At 51.0% G+C, this 11,460-nt stretch overlaps 1 protein-coding gene across 1 annotated transcript in view; it reads right to left on the bottom strand.

The window, feature by feature from the left end:
* The window catches only part of KIF17 (kinesin family member 17), a 43,995-nt gene that overhangs the window by 8,254 nt on the left and 24,281 nt on the right, over positions 1 to 11,460 (bottom strand). The window contains exons 8-11 of the mRNA XM_012801465.1: positions 9,391 to 9,929; positions 8,150 to 8,233; positions 3,609 to 3,826; positions 817 to 1,048 (exon numbers count right to left, since the gene is read on the bottom strand). Of these exons, the coding sequence (XP_012656919.1) occupies positions 817 to 1,048; positions 3,609 to 3,826; positions 8,150 to 8,233; positions 9,391 to 9,929 (1,073 nt within the window). The remainder of the gene's footprint in view (positions 1 to 816; positions 1,049 to 3,608; positions 3,827 to 8,149; positions 8,234 to 9,390; positions 9,930 to 11,460) is intronic.

Raw genomic sequence — 11,460 nt, 5'->3', positions numbered from 1 at the left:
GAAAAAAAGAAAAGGTATGAAAAATCCAAGAAAAAAAATAAAGAGGTTAAGAGTAAGAAAATATCAGCTTTATGCTTTGCCAAGACCCCTTAGTTGCCAGTGTTGGGGGGGAGGGACCCTGTAGATGGCCCAGGGGAGACCCTCAGCAGGAAGTGAGTGACCCAGAGGGCAGAGCACTCTGCTCCACCTTCCTCCAGCCACATCCGCTCCTTTCTGCCCCAACACCATGCTGGCCTTGCTCCTGAGCTAGGCTCTGCCCCAATCTGCTTCCCCTGCCACCCCAGGGCCAGCTTTCTATCTCCGAGGTCCCCCAGAAGTCTGTCCTCCATGAGGTCACTGTCCCCATCTGAGGTAAACCCAGATATTTCTGGCTTAGCATCTCAATCTGGGCACTGATTTCTGGGTGCATTTACACTGTGGAAATGAATCCACAACACTGTGGAAATCCTAAATGTGCTTTTGTGATTTGTGCACTTACCCATCAGTAACAATAAAAACGTAAAAGCCCTGGTGGTCCCTTCACAGCATTTACCCTGACCCTGTGCTTATTTCTCAGCTGTGCTGTTAGTCACATGGCCACGCTCCCACTGGTATAGAGGCTTCACGACAGCGGGGACACGTTTGTCACAGTGGCCACTGTGCCCCCAGCATCATTACAGTGTGTGGCACAGAGCAGGCACTTCAGAAATGCTTGGGCAAAGAATAGAGGACTGCCTGCCCGCCTGCCCACGGAGCGGAGCGATGCCCAGGCTGGGGGCGGGGCACCTCACCCATCTAGCGGCAGCCCGGCAGGGGGCGCCCGCACGCGGGCCTCACCTTCCTCTGCATTTTCTCCAGCAGCTTGCTCTTGGCCCGGACCTCCTCCTGGATGGAGTCGTAGACATTGAGCAGCACCCACTCCCCGCTGTCCTCGTCGGAGTTCTGCAGGGCGGCCACCAGCTGCTTCTTGCGTTCGTCCGCGTAGCGCTTCCGCCGCCGGTGCTTCTCCTTCAGGTCCTTGTTCTTGGCCTGCTCCCCACCCACCACCTGCTGCTCCAACAGCTGCAGACTGCCAGCGCCACCGAGGAGAAAGCGAAGTAACAATACCCACCCATCACTGAGCGCCAGCCACCCGGCAGCCCACCAGCTATGTGGGGTCGCACCAGATCTACCAACAACCCGCTCTGCAGGAAGGAAAGCCTGGCTCAGAAAGGGGACCCTCTCCTACCAGACCCAGCCAACCCCACGCCGGTGCACGCACCTGACCGTAAGGGTGGAAATCTTCCTGTGGGCCCAGCCCTGGGCCCTCCCCTCCCCTGCATGGACGGTCTGCGCTCTCAGGCACCAGCATAATCACAGTAACCCCGGGCGGCCTGAAAAACGCTCGGTACACTACGTGCACAGAGCTTAATCAGGCCGTAACATGCACCGTACATTTTAAAAAATATTTACAATCCCAAATGCTTAAAAATGTTTATAGAGTTTTGCCCTTTAAAAGTGCAAATTTTAGGCTTGGTGCCTGTGGCTCAAGTGGCTAAGGCGCCAGCCACATACACCTAAGGTGGCAGGTTCGAATCCAGCCCAGGCCCGCCAAACAACAATGATGGCTGCAACCGGAAAAAAAATAGCCAGGCGTTGTGGCGGGCGCCTGTGGTCCCAGCTACTTGGGAGGTGAAGGCAGGAGACTTGCTTGAGCCCAGGAGTTGGAGGTTGCTGTGAGCTATGCTAGGGCACTCTACCCAGGGGGACAGCTTGAGGCTCTGGCTCAAATAAATAAAAAAATAAATAAAAAGTGCAAATTTTAGTCCAGGCTTGGTGGCTCATGCCTCTAATCCTACTACTCTGGGAGGCTGAGGTGGTTGGATCGCCTGAGCTTAGAAGTTCCAGACCAGTATGAGCAAGAGTGAGACCTCCCCATCTTTAAAAAAAAAAAAAAGAAAATAATCAGGTTGTGGTGGGCACCTGTAGTCCCAGCTACCAGGGAGGCTGAGGCAAGAGAATCACTTTGACCCCAAGAATTTGAGGTTGCTCTGAGCTGTGACACCATGGCACTCTACCAGGGTAATAAAGTGAGACTGTCTCAAAAAAAAAAAGTGCAAATTTTAAATAAATACAGAGACAGGCTATGTGGAACTCCCTATTGCCTAATAAAGCCCCACAAAAATGTTTCAGACCCTGCCTCGTTCCAAAGTGAGGTGAGGAGGCACTGGAGAGAATCATTGAAGGAGAGGGGGGACCGGGCTCAAAGGAAAAAATGGGGCTTTGCAACCTGAGCAGCTGGGCTCTGGGAGCGCTGTGGCAGCCAGAGCAGAGGGACCCACGTCTAAGTCACTCCTCTGTGGGAAGTCTTTCTGCTGGTCCCCATGGGAAGAAGCCCGGGCACCCAGGAGGGCACAGAGGGTGCCCCCATCTCCCCCTGCACCCCAGCCACCCCAGTCACCCCCCCCCATCATTCTTAAACACCCAGACTGTGTCCCACCTGTGCCTCAGGGACACTGTGCTCTTTATCTAGAGCAGGGGTTCTCAACCTGTGGGTCTCCACCCACAGGAACTGTATTAAAGGGCCGCGGCAGCATTAGGAAGGTTGAGAACCACTGATCTAGAATGCTGCCCCAAGCATGTGTCCTGCCAAACGTACTCAGGGGCCCCTCTCCTGCGCAGCCTTCCCCACTTTCACTCCACACCAGGTTGGAAATAGCCATAACACCCGAGTGCTTTCTGGGCTGGCTGCCACCCCTCCAGGCATGACATTTGACCCTCCCCACCAGCTCCTCAAAATCACCCATTTTGTAGCTGAGGACAGAAAGCTTTAAAGTCTGCCTGTGGTGGCAGAGCTAGTGGAGGGGGGAGGAGGGGAACCCAGGTAGTCAGACTGCTCAGCCCATTTGCTTCCACCTGCTACAGGACATGGCCCTCCCCAGCCTGTGTGTCTGCCACCTGCCCAGGACTCTGGGCCCCCTGAAGGCCAAGGCCGAATCTCATACATCTTCACATCCCAGTGCCCAGCACTCAGTAGTTGCTCTGTTAAGGTCTAAACCACATGTGGCCTCTGGGCCTGGGCCTCCCACTGCTGGAAGGAGGCTGAATCTCCAGCTGACTGTCACAGAGGTAGGGCTGATGTTACCATCATTTACAGAAGTGGGACCCGAGGCTCAGAAAAGACTTGCACAAAGCCACACAGCGAATGAGGAAAGCCCAGCTCCCCAAGTGATCCTAGACGGTGGCCATGGGTGGCCTGTCCTAGTGTAAGTCTCACATCAGGGAGGGCACTGGAGGCCTGGGGTCTGGGGGCTTGGCTGGAGCTCAGGGAAGCCTGTGTCCCCCTGCGCTGGGATCCCTAAATCCCAAAGGCCAGGTGGGCCACAGGCCCTTCACAGTCTCCCTACAGCAGCTGCCCCTGGCAGGTGCCTGTCTGGAATCTGGAACAGCCTTTATAGCTTCCAGAACAGGCCCTGCCCAGCCAGCCCTAGCACATGCCAGCCCCCGCTGTGCTTGGAGGGAGCATCAGTACTAAGCTTGCCATGTTGGAGGGACAGCAGGAAGAAGCCATGGGCACCCCCCCCCAGTCCTGGGACACAGTTCCTTCCCGCCCTACTATGGGGTCTCCAGCCCCACACTCTGGTGCTTACCGGGCCAGCACCTGCTGCTGGTCCACAACAGGCAGCAGGTCTTCGGTCAGCACAGCCACCTCCACGCCCACACTCTCCTTCTTTGGGTCTGCCACAGCCAGCGGGGCCTGGGGCTGAGGCTGAGCCACCGAAGCCATCTGGGCCTCAGCCTCAGCTTCTGCGTCAGGCTCCGCAGCCAATGTCACCTCCAAAGCCCCTTCCGTGGCCTGATCAAGGTCCTGAGCACAAAGGGAAACCCAGATGGAGATGAGAACGCCACCATGAAGACAGTTCACACAGAGTTCTCCATTGCAGTCCGCCCACTGCATCCAGGACACTGCCACTATGGCACACCAGCATCCCCTATGGTCTTCTCACCTCTTCTCTTGCCCCCATGATCCTGTCTCCGCACACCAGGCAGGGCAGTCACCTTCAAATGCACACTGATCACTCCCCTTTTCTGACTAGAACCCTCTGTGGCTCCCCCATTGCATTTGCCAGAAAATCCAGTTTCCTTATGGCTGCTACGCCCTCCCTGCCTGCTCCCTGCCTCCCTGGCTGCCTCCTCTGTTGCTGACAAAGTCAAGATCTTTCTAGCCACAGGACCATGGCAGTTGCTGTGCACTCTACCTGCTGCTTTCCCCAGCCCTTCCTCCTTGCCTGGGTCCCACCTCAAGGTCACTTTCTAACCAGGGCTTCTCCAGCCATTCCATCTACCATCAACTGAGAACATGCTGTGTGCCCAGCTCCCAGCCAGTGCTCAAGTCCAGACTGTATTTTTTCTCCTTAAATGTGGGGAGATGTAAAACCTCCTCTCACTGCCCTGGGGCCTGCTGCCCTGTCTTACACAGAAGAGAAAGGTGGGATCCAAGAACAGGGGTATTCAATCTGGGTTCCACACCCCCGTAAGGGTTCCCTGCTTTGGGGCCACCAGCCCTGGCATGCAGCCCTCTGCCTCCCCACACACTGGTCCTCTATTCCTTTAGACAAAGGGCTCCAAGGCTGTGAAAGGTTTGAAATCACCACCTGGAACAACAAGCTTCTTATTCACATGGATAATAACAAGAGAGATAAGGGGCAACTCAGTTGGGAAAGAAGGAGTCAAATTATCCTTGTTTGCAGAAGATATGGTCTTATAGCTAAGGAAACCTGAAGACTCTACCAGAACACTGTTACAATTGATAATCAAATTCAATAAAGTTTTAGGTTTTGTGTATTGATACAAAATCAATATATAAAAATCAGTAGCATTTTCATATGCTAACAGTAAACAATCTGAAGAAGAAACCAAGAAAATAATTGCATAATAGCTACAAATGAAATAAAATGCCAAGGAATAATAAACTTAACCAAGGAAGTGAAAGATCTCTATAATGAAAACTGTAAAATACTGATGAAAGAAATTGAGGAGGACACCCCCAAATGAAAGAGATCCCATGTTCATGGATTGGAAGAATCAATATTGTTAAAATGTCCATACCACCCAAAGTAATCTGCAGATTCAGTGCAATCCCCATCAAAATACCAATGACGTTCTTCACAGAAATACAAAAAATAATCCTAAAATTTATATGGAACCACAAAAAACCCAGAATGGCCAAAGCCATCCTGAGCAAAAAGAACAAAAGGAGAGGAATCACATTACCTGACTTCAAACTAATTTCTTGAGTAATATCCCCAAAGCACAGGCAACCAGAGCAAAATTGGACGAGTGGGATCACATCAAGTATAAAATCTTCTGTACAACAAAGGAAACAATCAACAAAGTGAAAAGACAGCCCACAGAATGGGAGAAAATATTTGCAAACTACCCATCTGACATGTGGTTAGCAACTGAAATATCTAAGTAGGTCCAACAACTCAGTAGGAAAAAGATCAAATTGATTTTAACTCTTTGGAAGGAAGTATGGAGAATCCTCAAGGAACTCAAATTAGACCTCCCATTTGATCTCAAATTTGATCCCACTTCTAGGCATCTATCCAGAAGAAAAAAAAATCATTTTATCATAAGGACATTTGCACTAGACTGTTTATTGCAGCTCAATTTACAATCGCCAAAACGTGGAAACAACCTAAATGCCTATCAACCCAGCAGTGGATTAACAGACTGTGGTATATGTATACCATGGAATACTATTCAGCCATTAAAAAAGATGGAGACTTTACATCTTTTGTGTTAACCTGGATGAAGCTGAAACATATTCTTCTTAGTAAAGTATCACAAGAACGGAGAAGCAAGAATCCAATGTACTCAATCCTAATATGAAGCCAGTAGACGATCTAATACACACCCACATAAAAGAGAAACTCAATTCAAGGTGGGGAGCGGAGGAATGAGGGAGCAGTGAGAGGGGAGGAGGAAGGAGGATGAGTGTGTTCCCACTTAATGAGCACGATGTTAGGGAGTATGGCACAGCTCTTGGGGGCGAGATAGAATAAGAGAGACTCTACCTAACAAATGCAAACATCGTCGTAACCTAATTCTTTGTACCCTCAAATTAACCTGAAACAATAATAAAAAATAAAATAAACTGATTTTAAAATGGGTATCTTTTGTAACAACCCAGATGAGATTGAGCCGGTTCTAAGTGAAGTATGGCAAGAATGGAAAAACGAATGCCACATGGACTCAACACAAAATTGGAACTAGTCCATCAACTCTCAGTTAAGTACATCAATGGAAGGAAATTAAATAGCAGGAGGTGGTTGGAGGCGTTGGGTAAATTTACACCTAATGGTGCAATGTACTTCTTTAGGGCCAAGCCACTTATCAAGGAACAATTGCTCTTAGGTGCCTGAGGGCTATTTACTTTAGCAAGGGGAGGGAGAGAGAGAGTCTTTGAGAGAGTAAAGCAGTCTTCTTAGAAAGATAGATCTTAGTCTTTAGCAGACTTTAGTGATCTTCGGCAGAAAGACGCCAGTGGTGGCGCTCTACAGGCAGGAGAGGAGACAGAGTCAGAGTGAGAGATCCGTGATAGAACGTGCACGCTCCCCACTGCCTTCTCCTCCAGCCTAATATAAGGCTGATCTTGTGCCTCTCAACACCACAGGTGTAGAGACTGCCAATTCTCCAATGCCGTCATCTCACAAGCTCTCTCATGCTTGTTAGGAGAGTTAAATTCCTCCCCGTGCCCTTTTCGCCAAGGTGTTCCATTATGGAGCTATACAGATGTTTCTTATAACTCTCACTCCTCCTAGCTATAGGCTATACGGATTGATACAGGGCACACTTTTAACTTAGACTTAACATGTACAAAAGCAGGTTAGGGTGTCGGCACATGTAAACCAACTAAGATGAAATATCATCTCCCCCAGTTAAAATGGCTTTTATCAGAAAGACAAAAAATAACAAATGCTGGTGAGGATGTGGAGAAAGGGGAACCCTCTCTGGGGAAATCAGCACAACCCTTGTGAAGAACAGCATGGAAAGCGACTCCTCAAAAAGACCGTGTTACTGCAGCTCTATTCACAACAGTCAAAGTCTGGAGGAAGCTTACGTGTCCATCAACAGATGAATGGATAAAGAAATTGTGGTATATACATACAATGGAGTATTAGGTAGCCACAAAAAAATGAATGAGATGCCGCCATTTGCACTATTACGGGTGGAACTGGAGAACATTACACTAAGTGAAATAAGCCAAGCGCAGAAAGACAAACCTAGCAGGTTCTCACTCAGATGTGGCAGCTACATCTGAAAAACAACTGATCTGGTGGAGACCAAAGGTGTGGGACGGATAGGGATGGGGGGATAAAGTGGGGGTGGTTAGTGGGTACAAAAGTAGTTAGAATGAGCAATGTTTGATAGCACAACGAAGTGACTATAACCAGCAAGAGTATACTTAAAATAACTAAAAGAGTGGAACTGCAGCCGGGCGTTGTGACGGGCGCCTGTAGTCCTAGCTATGAGGGAGGCTGAGGCAAGAGAATCGCCTAGGCCCAAGAGCTGGAGGTTGCTGTGAGCTGTGATACTACAGCACTCTACCAAAAGGGACAAAGTGAGACTCTGTCTCTTTAAAAAAAAAAAAAAATAGTGAAACTGGAATGTTCTTAACACAAAGAAAGGATAAATGCTTGAGGTGATGGATACCCCAATTACCCTGATTTGATTAATTCACACTGTCTGCCGGTTCGAACAACACATATAGTGTAGAAAGATATACAACTATTATGTACACGTAATAATTAAAAATAAAATTTAAAAAAGAATTAGAACAGGGCGGTGCCTGTGGCTCAAGGAGTAGGGTGCCCGTCCCATATACCAGGGGTGGCAGGTTCAAGCCTGGCCCCAGCCAAAACTGAAAAAAAAAAAAAAGTGTGAGATATATATATATATATATAAACAAAAATATACACATACATGCAATAATAACAACAGGGTGACACTTCCTCCAACTATACACGGCTTGGCCACAGGCCATCCACCTCAAGCCAGGCAAGGCTGGGGTTGCTGCCAGTCTCGTGGATGAGGAAACCAGCCAAGGAGAAGACAAGCCTGAGGCTCATGGGAAATTGAACAAAACCAGCCACCACATGGAGGACCAGCCCAAGGAGGGACTCACCGTGCTGGGCAGGACGTCATCAGTCACCTCAGCTTCTTCAGACATGGCCTCACTGGGCTCCCACAGGCCTGGTGGGGAGGGTTCCTTGGAGGAGAATGGGGTGGCGGGGAGGAAGAGGGCTGGTTTGGGCCAGAATCATCCTCTACTTCCCCACCCCAGCTTTTGCCTCAACTCCCCAAGGCCACTCACCACCTACACCTACACTCACCACCTACACCCTCACCTGTCACCACTGAGAAAAGGGGCACGAGAAGGGGAAGAAATGAGGGGGACGACAGGGAAGAGAAGAAATGGGGGGAGGCAGGCACGCCATGACCTCCTGCTGAGGTCCAGGGTGTTATCTCTGCTGGACACACTGGCATCCCCATTTCACAGATGAGGAAACCGAGGCCCAGAGAGGTAATCTAAGTAAGTGCTAGAGCTGGGATTTGAACCCAGGTCTGATTCAAAGGCCTGCCCACACGCACACACATACACGCACACACAAAGGAATGGAAAACAGAGAACAAAGAGGGGAGAAAAGAAGAAAAAACAATTTTTTTGAGACAGAGTCTCACTATGTTGCCCTTGGTAAAGTGCTGTGGTGTCACAGCTCACAGCAACCTCAAACTCTTGGGCTTAAGTGATTCTCTTGCCTCAGTCTCCCAAGTACCTGGGACTAAAGGCACCCACCACAAGGCCCAGCTATTTTTTGGTTGTAGTTGTCATTGTTGTTTGGAAAGCCCGGGCTGGATTCCAACCTGCCAGCTCCAGTGTATGTGGCTGGCGCCCTAGCCGCTGAGCTACAGGCGCCAAGCCAAGAAAATCTTTTTAAAACACAAAAATGAGGGTAATTGAAAGAGGAGAAGATGCTGGACAGAGGGGCAGGATGGAGGAAGAGCGTGTAGACACCCCCACCCAGCTCCTGCCCTGAGCCTGCCTCATGTGAGGTCCACTAAGCCTCCTGCAGACCTTTAAGCTCAGCGTAACCATGGCAACTGGCCAAATTCTCTCCCTCAGTAGAGAAGGTACCCACCCCGCCGTTAACCTTGTACCTCGATTCCCACTTTCCCACTGATTCCCTTCTCCTTCCCAGACACCTGGACACCAGTGCCCCTGAACCAGCCACCAACACCAGCACCGTGATGGACGCAGCAGAGGCACAGCTGGAGCAGCAGGCACCAGAGGGTCTGTGTGTGCACAGCGACCTCCGTGCCCCCAGCCAGTCTGCCCACTCAGGCATCACGTATGACCTCAGCTACCTGCACGGGAGCCTTGGGGACATCTTCCTGGGGCACATCGATACTGGCCACAGCCGCAGAGAGTCTGGCCAGCTTGGCTTCCACCTCCGCAAAAGGATCCCTCAGGCCCGGTAACATCTGCAGAGGTGACTGCTGTGGCTCCTCCTCCTGGACGTAGTTCTCTTCCGCCGGCAACGATCCTTCGCCCTCCTTGCCAAGATACTCTTCCGAGAAGTGTTTGCTCTCAGACTCCACCTCGGACAACCTAGAGAACTCCAGGTTGGGGGGCTCCTGGGGACCAGGGTAGGCCTCAGACACAGAATTTTCTTCGAGTGTCGGTGACCCACTGGACTCAAAAGAAATCTCAGACTTGGTGGGCCCCAGTTGGGGCAGCTCCTCACATCTAGAGCCATCACTGCTAGGCAGAGTGTCCGGCATGGAGAAGACCTCGGGTCTCTCGGCTGTCTGGTACTGGAAAGTAGAGTACTCAGTCACGTTGGCAAACTCGGCTCTGGACATGACTTCACTCTTGTAGAGGACTTCGGCCTTCAGGACAGCCTCTGGAAAATGGAGAATTTCTCTTAGTTTTCTAAAGGATTAGAAAGAGGGGACCCAAGCCCAATGTATCCAAAAGATAAGGGGAACAGTCAGAGCCTCCCGGGCCCCAGACCTTTCCATCTCTGCCTGCTGCCCTCTCTTCTGTTAGAACTCAAACCTGCCTCTTTCTGCCTCTTCCAGGAAGCCTTCCCTGACCAGCACTGTGATCCCTGCATTCTCTGATCTCGGGGCTGCTAAATGCTGGGCTCTTAGCACTGGCCTGAGGCTGCTCCTCACATGTCAACAGCTGCACCTGTGGGTCTCACAGCCTTTCAAGGCTGAGAGCTCCTGATGGGCAGATTTCATTCTCCAGCCCCCAGGGTGCCATCCCCCCTCAGAATACCTGGCCCAGGGTCTTGTCCTCCAGATATACCAGATGCATGGGAGTGAAATGAATGCCAGAGGGTAATGTCAGAGCTACAGAAGCCAAATAAAGATCATGCGGAGGGCTACGGGACACTCTGAAGAATGGAAAATGCCAGAATCTGCTCCTTCCCTCTTGCTCTGGGTCTCTACCAGCTGGGGTGGGACTGTGCTCACATGGCCCCTCAGGGCCCCCAGCTCAGGGGCTGCTGGCACCTCTTTATCACTTGCCTCCCAGGCTCCCTCAAGAAGGTTCTGATTTTCCCTTTGCTGAAACATGACATCCACTCCCTGACAAAGTCCAGGAACCACCTTGGTCTCCACACCTGTTAAGTGCAGACTGGGGGAGGCTCAGCAAGAGGTGCGGGTAACGGACCTTCCTGGTACCTGGCACACAGTGATGCCCAGATGGTACCGAGGATGGGGCCAGCACCATCACCCTTACACGACTGGGTTTCACAACACTTTCCTGCGTGCCAAGAGGTCTGGGCTTCCTGGCGGAATGTGTGTTTGGATGATACGGTAGGGTGGGAAACCCTAGCATGGCAGAAGAAAGCCACAAACTTCTAGATGGGTAAAAGTCCCTGCTAATGACGAAATCCTTATCCTGGGATGTAGTTGCCATGGTGACAGAGAAGATCAAAAGTGAGAGGAACACTGAAATTCAGGGCAGTGGTGCACGCCCACAATGCAGCTGGTTCTGACTCAGGGTCTGCCGTGAGCTGGGGCCCAGCTGGACTGTGGGCAGCCATCGGGTGCAGTGCAGGGGCGAGAACCCAGCTCTGGAGCCAGACTGCGTGGGTTCAAACCCCAGCTCCACTTGTGACCGGGGACAAGTTACCCTCTCTGTGTCTCGGTTTCCTCACCAAAACGAGGGGGGGGGAGTGATGGTGGTACCTACGTGGCTGGACTGTTGTGAGGGTTAAAAAGCACTGAGCCTGGCGTTGCCCATAGCTCAGTGAGTAGGGCCCTGGCCACATAACCAGAGGCTGGCAGGGTCAATCTCAGCCCAGGCCAGCTAAACAATGACAACTGCAACCAAAAAATAGCTGGACATTGTGGCGGGTGCCTGTAGTCCCAGCTATTTGGGAGGCTGAGCCACGAGAATTGCTTGAGCCCAAGAGTTGAAGT

Source organism: Otolemur garnettii, unplaced genomic scaffold, assembly GCF_000181295.1.
Source record: "Otolemur garnettii isolate 467f Iridium unplaced genomic scaffold, OtoGar3 scaffold00009, whole genome shotgun sequence".
Taxonomy (NCBI): domain Eukaryota; kingdom Metazoa; phylum Chordata; class Mammalia; order Primates; family Galagidae; genus Otolemur; species Otolemur garnettii.
The sequence above is the reverse complement of the archived record's forward strand: the minus strand, read 5'-3'. Positions and strand labels throughout refer to the sequence as shown.